We start from the raw sequence: 6,350 nt of genomic DNA on the forward strand, positions 1-6,350 counted from the left end.
ACTTACCTCGGACGATGTAAAACGGAACAGGACAGCCAGTCGACGACTTTCGTTTTCCCCCGATCCAAATCCGATTTTTTTGGTTCTTAATCTAAACATATTCAAATTAAGCTCATTCAAATATATTTTCATTAAATTTAGTCCAAAAACACATAAATGGGCAAATTACCATTTTACCCCTGACATTTATACTTTTTACAATTTAGTCTTTATTGCACAAAACACAAAATATACAAAATTTCAATATACCCATGTTGGGACGAATTTCACCCATACCCATGCAAGTCCATATATTTAATTTATTTTACTTTTTAGTCCCTCAAATTATTATTTTTGCAATTTAGTCCTAATTACTCAAAATCATCAAAAACTCCAATACAAAACATGTTAATCTAAAACATATGTTTCATATTTCATCATCAAACAATAAAAATCACAAGCTTTCAACAATGACACAACTCAAAATATTCATCAAAATAAAAAATTCAAGCATGGGTTTTGTAGTACTCGAAGTAATGATATCAAAAACGTAAAAATTATCAAAAATCGAACAAAAACGAACCTTGATTGAGCTTGACTAAGTGCCGAACTCTAGCTTTCTCTTTTCTTTTATTCTTATTAGTGTTTCGGTCATGAAAATGATAATATGAACATTGTTTTTTTATTATATGTTTTATTTTAAACATATTATTACTTATTTTACCATTATAACCATAATAATAAAATTATAAAACCATATATAACATGCCCATTACCGTCCACCCTTTTTTCAAATGGGATAATTGCAACATAAAGGTTTCCATTTAAAAAGCCACTAACAATTCGGCCCTTATGCTTTTAACTATCAAGTTTTTAATTTACGCGATTAAGTCATTTTATTTAATCAGACACTAAAACGATAAAATTAAATCACGAAAATTTCACAGATATAAATTCACACAAAATAAACACAGAAAATACTTTTTAAATATTTTTCTGACTCAGATTCGTGGTCCCGAAACCACCATTCCGAATAGGGTCAAAATTGGGTTGTTACATATGCCCTGATTAGGACATTACTATACATTACTATATATTCTGCTATATGTATATTTGATATCTATACATAAGCATGTTGATCATGTCTAGTATGCTATTCTATATCTGTTTCCGTATATAATTTTGGTGTGGGATTTGTATATGAGGAGGAAGTTTTCTGTACGGTGATTATCGCCTATATTCTGGTAGCTTGGCTACACATTATCTGACATGTGTCGTAATGACACAATATGGTGTGTAGAGATGGGTGGATGTTTTTAACCTCATATGGTGTGTTGGGATGGTCAGAGTTAGCGTGTAGAGCATAGGGGTAGAATTCTGTATATCTGATTCTGTTTACTGTATTTAACAAAGGCATGAGCCCGATTCTGTATCTGTATGTTTGCATGTTTAATTCTGTTGGGTTACACACTGAGTTTATGAAAACTCACATTTTTTTGTCTGTTCTGTTTAGGTAATCCACAAACTTAGGCAGATCGGTGCGACGGAGACTCAACTGTGACCACTCAACCGTAAACAGTTTAAACTTGACAAATTATGGCTTTATTTATGATTTGGTTTTCATTCGAGAGTTTGTAATTTCTGAGACTCTCTAGACTTTATGCTTTTTAACGGTTGATTTTTGAATTGTTGATAATTTGCATGCTTTGGTAAAATATTTTATTAAAACAATGTTTTTTACGCAAAAAAGTTTTCTAAAAATACGAATCGAATTTCTAAAATGAAATGAGTTTGTTAAACTTCCACTGTAAAATAAGTTTTGGCAAATAAACCAATTAATTAATGTTTTCAAAAATGGTTATAAAGTATATGAGTTAATAAACTGAGATGATTTTACGTAACGCTTTGATTTCTAACCCATTCTCTGTGACATCTTCAGATTTGGCCATAACATCTAGGCCGGGTTTGGTGTGTTACATTTAATGGTATCAGAGTCAGGTTGTAAAACTCGGGCTGTGAATTTTGGGTTCCAAAATCTTATTACAAAATAATTGTTTTCAAACAATTTGAATAATTTGAGAAGGTATGTAGTATACATAGTCTTCGGCACCAATCCTATAAGTACCTCTGTACTTAGATAAATCTGTTCTAAAACATTGTAGATAGTACTTTTTGAAACTGTACTAAGATAGTTAGAAGACTGAAACCTCTGAAAACATCTCTTAACTCCTGATAATTTTAGCATAAAATATTTGCTAATAAATACTGAAACTAGTGCATAAAACTTTTTAATGTAGATAAAATTTAAAATTTATGATGAGTGCTCGTGGAACACGTGGACGTGGTATTCGTGGCCGTGGTAGAAGCCGTAGGGGGCTCGAGCTGAGTCTTCCTCTTTGGGCAATATGCCAAATTTAGATACAAATGAGACGTCGATTTTGCCTGTTACTGAGACTGAGTCTCAAAGCCGTTCGATTGGGGACGATGCACTGTCCCAAGCCATGCTGAGGATATTGGAAAGGGTCGCTGGACCACATTTGGATTTGAGGGCCGTGGATCAGTAACTGAACAACTCCGGTCTAATGGAGTTGAGCTATTTAGGGGTGCCACTAGAGTCGTCCCTACTGTGGCTGAGTATTGGTTGGAGGCCATTAAGAGGGTTATGAATGATTTAGACTGTACTCCCGAGTAGAAACTTAAGGGTGCAGTCTCTTTGCTTCGTGATGAGGCATATCAGTGGTGGTTAACGGTTGAAGAGGATACTCAATTTGATCATCTAAACTGAGATTTCTTTAATACTGCCTTCCATGGGAAATACGTGGGGGCGAGTTATGTAGATGCCCGTAGGCGTGAGTTTATGAATCTCACTCAATGGGATAGATTAGTGGCTGAGTATGAGGCTAAGTTTTTTAGGTTGAGCCGCTATGCTTGAGGCATGATGGCGTCTGAGTATGAGAAGTGTGTTTGATTTGAGGATAGCTTGAGAGATAGTTTGAGGATTCTGATTGCCCCGCAAAGGGAGCGCGATTTTTCTGTTATTATAGAAAAGACAAAGATTATTGAGAAAGTTAAGCGCATAGAGCGCCGGAACAAGGACCGTGAGAGAGGAAAGAACAAGAGGGATTCAGAGCCGTCTAGCTCTATTCAGAGGCCTAGGAAAAGGGTCAAACCTGATGGGTCAATTAAAGTGGGGACTCCTATTGCTCCTACTGGGATTCAGCCGTACGGAGATTGTGGTAGACGCCATCTAGACGAGTGTTGGAGGAGGATTAGGGCTTGTTTAAGGTGTGGATCTTTGGAACACCATATTAGAGAGTGTCCACAGTGGACAGATCAGATGCAAGCTTCAGGATTGTGCTCTATACAACCTTAGAGGGTAGTTCAGTAGCCACCTAGGGGTCATGGACCGGCTAGGGATGGAAATAGTATGGGCCGAGGACAGAGAGCACCGGGCAAAAGTGCTGGTTAGAGATGCTCGAAGCCGAGATGATAGAGATGCTCCAGATGTTATCACCGGTACGTTCTTAATTTTTGATGTACCTTATACTGCTTTGATAGACATAGGTTCTACACACTCCCATGTAACTAGTTCTATATCTGAAAACTTAGAAATTTATGTCGAGAGCACTTTTAGTGAGATCACTATATTGAATCTATTGGGGCAGTCTGTTCTGGTTAATAAGCTTTATAAGAATCTGATGGAGTTTCCGTTTGGAGAGTTTGAATTAATTCTGGGTATGGACTGGTTGGTTGAGCACCATGTTAGCTTTGACTGCGCATCTAAGAGGGTTGTTTTGAGGACTGAGGATGATAAAGAAGTGGTTGGGTTAGGTGAGCATTAAGATTATCTGTCTAATGTTATCTCCGCGCTTGTGGCTAAGAAATTGGTTCGAAAAGGGTGTGAGGTGTATTTGGCTTACGTCAGTGTTTCTATTTCTAGAGACTTTTCTGTCGGGGATATCAGAACAGTGAGGGATTTTTCAGATGTCTTTCTTGAGGAGTTACTGGGTTTACCTTCTAATCGAGAATTTGAGTTCTGCATTGAGCTTCTATCGGGTACAGTTCCGGTGTCCATCGCTCCCTACCAAATGGCACCGAAGGAGCTTACAAAGCTTAAGACTTAACTTCAAGAACTTTTGGATCGTGGTTTCATCTGCCCTAATGTGTCTCTGTGGGGCTATTTATGAAGAAAAAGGATGGGACCATGAGGATGTGTATTGATTATCAATAACTGAATAAGTTAACTGTAAAGAACAAGTATCCACTTCCGATGATCAACGATTTCTTTGATTAGTTCCAAGGCGCTTCAGTGTTTTCGAAGATTGATCTTTGTTCTGGGTATCATTAGTTGAGAGTCAAGAAAGTGGATGTTTATAAGACTGCATTTAGGACTCATTATGGACATTACGAGTTCCTAGTTATGCCTTTTGGTTTGACAAATGCTCCAGCTGTATTCATGGATCTGATGAACCGAGTGTTTCAGCCATATCTGGATCAGTTCGTTGTGGTCTTCATTGACGATATTCTGGTTTACTCTAAGACCGATGATCAGCATGATGAACATTTTAGAGTAGTACTTCAGATTCTTCGTGAGAAACAGCTCTACGCTAAGTTGAGCAAGTGTAAATTCTGGTTGCATGAGGTGATTTTTTTAGGGTACGTGATTTTTGCTGAGGGGATCCGAGTTGATCCTATGAAGGTTGAGGCTGTGCTTGATTGGAAACAGCCTAAGAATGCATTTGAAATCCGTAGTTTTCTGGGTCTGGCAGGTTATTATTGGCGGTTTGTTGAACGATTCTCTCTGATTGCAGTTCCTTTAACTAAGCTTTTGCGCAATGGTGTTGCTTTTGTTTGGACTGATGAGCAGCAATCGAGCTTCGAGAAGCTCAAGTCTGTTCTGACTCAGGCTCCTGTTCTGATATAGCCTAAGTCTAGAAAAGAGTTTGTGGTATACAGTGATGCGTCGCATGTCAGACTGGGATGTGTACTGATACAAGATGGAAAAGTTATGGCTTATGCATCCAGTCGACTTAAGACTCATGAAAGGAATTATCCGACGCATGATCTCGAGTTGGCTGCAGTGGTTTTTGCATTAAAAATCCGGAGGCACTATCTGTATGGTGAGAGGTGTATTATCTATACTAATCACAAGAGCCTCAAGTATCCTTTTACCCAGAAGGAGTTGAATCTTAGATAGCAGCGATGGATTGAGCTGCTCAAATATTATGACTGCACGATAGAGTATCATATTGGTAAAGCCAATGTGGCAGCCGATGCTCTAAATCACAGAGCGAAGTTCGCTCGACTTAGTCTATTTGATGATGGAAGTCTATTCACGGAGTTGCAAGTTAAGCCGACTTGGATTGATTAGATTCGAGTTAAGTAGTTGGGGTATGAGTCTCTGGGTTTGCGATTTCGTCTAGTTGAGAGTGGCAGCACTTCAGATTTTGGGCAGAATAATGATGGTGTTATGTGTTTTCAAGGTCGAATCTGTGTGCCAAGTGATTCTGATTTGAGGCAGTTAATTCTGAGGGAGGTGCATAGTAACCCTTATGCTATGCATCCCGATGGTAACAAAATATATCGCGATCGTCGTGAATTGTACTGTTGGCTGGGTTTGAAGTGTGAGGTTACAGATTTTATTACTCTAACCCGTTAAGATTCCCTTATGGAAATGGGAACGAGTAACAATGGACTTCGTTAGTGAGTTGCCCTTGACACCCACTAAAAAGGATTTTGTTTGGGTCATCGTGGATCGATTGACCAAGTCTGCTTATTTTATTCCAGTTCAAATAGACTTTTTTCTGCAGAAGTTAGCAAAGCTGTATATTTCTAAGATTGTAGATTGCATAGGGTTCTTGTTTCGATAGTTTTTTTTATAGAGATCTTCGTTTCACTTATCGATTTTGAAAAAAAAATTGTATGAGACTTTGGGTGCGAGATTGGACTTCAGTACTGCATTCCATCCTTAGACCGTGGTCAATCTGAGAGGGTGATTCAGATACTGGAGGATATGCTTCAGAGTTGTGTGATTGATTTCCAAGGTAGTTGGGAGGATTATTTGTCGTTAGTTGAGTTCGCCTACAATAACAGTTTCATGGCTAGCATTCAGATGACACCTTACGAGGCTTTATATGGTCATAAGTGTCGTACTTCGCTATGTTGAACTGAGTTGGGTGAACATCGAGTAATGGGATTTGAGTTGGTTTATGAGACTGAGGATAAAGTGAGACAGATTCGGGATCGTCTGAAGGTAGCTTCTGATAGACAAAAATATTATACAGATTTGAAGAGGTGTGATATTGAGTACTCTGCGGGGGACTTCATATTTCTTAAGGTTTCTCCATGGAAGAAAGTTCTGAAATTCGGTC

The 6,350-nt window shown here is 38.2% G+C and overlaps 2 protein-coding genes across 2 annotated transcripts; both read left to right on the forward strand.

Moving 5' to 3' along the window:
- Positions 1 to 3,380: 3,380 nt before the first annotated feature.
- On the forward strand, positions 3,381 to 4,103 carry LOC121212277 (uncharacterized). Its single transcript, XM_041084728.1, has 3 exons — positions 3,381 to 3,495; positions 3,538 to 3,805; positions 3,920 to 4,103. Exons 1-3 carry the CDS (start codon positions 3,381 to 3,383, stop codon positions 4,101 to 4,103), a joined length of 567 nt encoding a protein of 188 aa, XP_040940662.1.
- A 332-nt stretch (positions 4,104 to 4,435) lies between these two features.
- On the forward strand, positions 4,436 to 5,796 carry LOC121212278 (uncharacterized mitochondrial protein AtMg00860-like). The gene is made up of 2 exons (XM_041084729.1): positions 4,436 to 4,869; positions 5,790 to 5,796. Exons 1-2 carry the CDS (start codon positions 4,436 to 4,438, stop codon positions 5,794 to 5,796), a joined length of 441 nt encoding a protein of 146 aa, XP_040940663.1.
- The last annotated feature ends 554 nt before the right edge of the window (positions 5,797 to 6,350 follow it).

This window comes from Gossypium hirsutum, chromosome A13 (assembly GCF_007990345.1).
Source record: "Gossypium hirsutum isolate 1008001.06 chromosome A13, Gossypium_hirsutum_v2.1, whole genome shotgun sequence".
NCBI classification, from domain to species: Eukaryota; Viridiplantae; Streptophyta; class Magnoliopsida; order Malvales; family Malvaceae; genus Gossypium; species Gossypium hirsutum.

Coding starts and splice junctions, on each gene's coding strand:
- LOC121212277 (XM_041084728.1), top strand. CDS start 3,381: ATGGACCGGCTAGGGATGGAAATAGTATGGGCCGAGGACAGAGAGCAC. Junction 3,496..3,537: donor TGCTCCAGATGTTATCACCG/GTACGTTCTTAA, acceptor CTGCTTTGATAG/ACATAGGTTCTACACACTCC. Junction 3,806..3,919: donor GATGATAAAGAAGTGGTTGG/GTTAGGTGAGCA, acceptor TTCTATTTCTAG/AGACTTTTCTGTCGGGGATA.
- LOC121212278 (XM_041084729.1), top strand. CDS start 4,436: ATGGATCTGATGAACCGAGTGTTTCAGCCATATCTGGATCAGTTCGTT.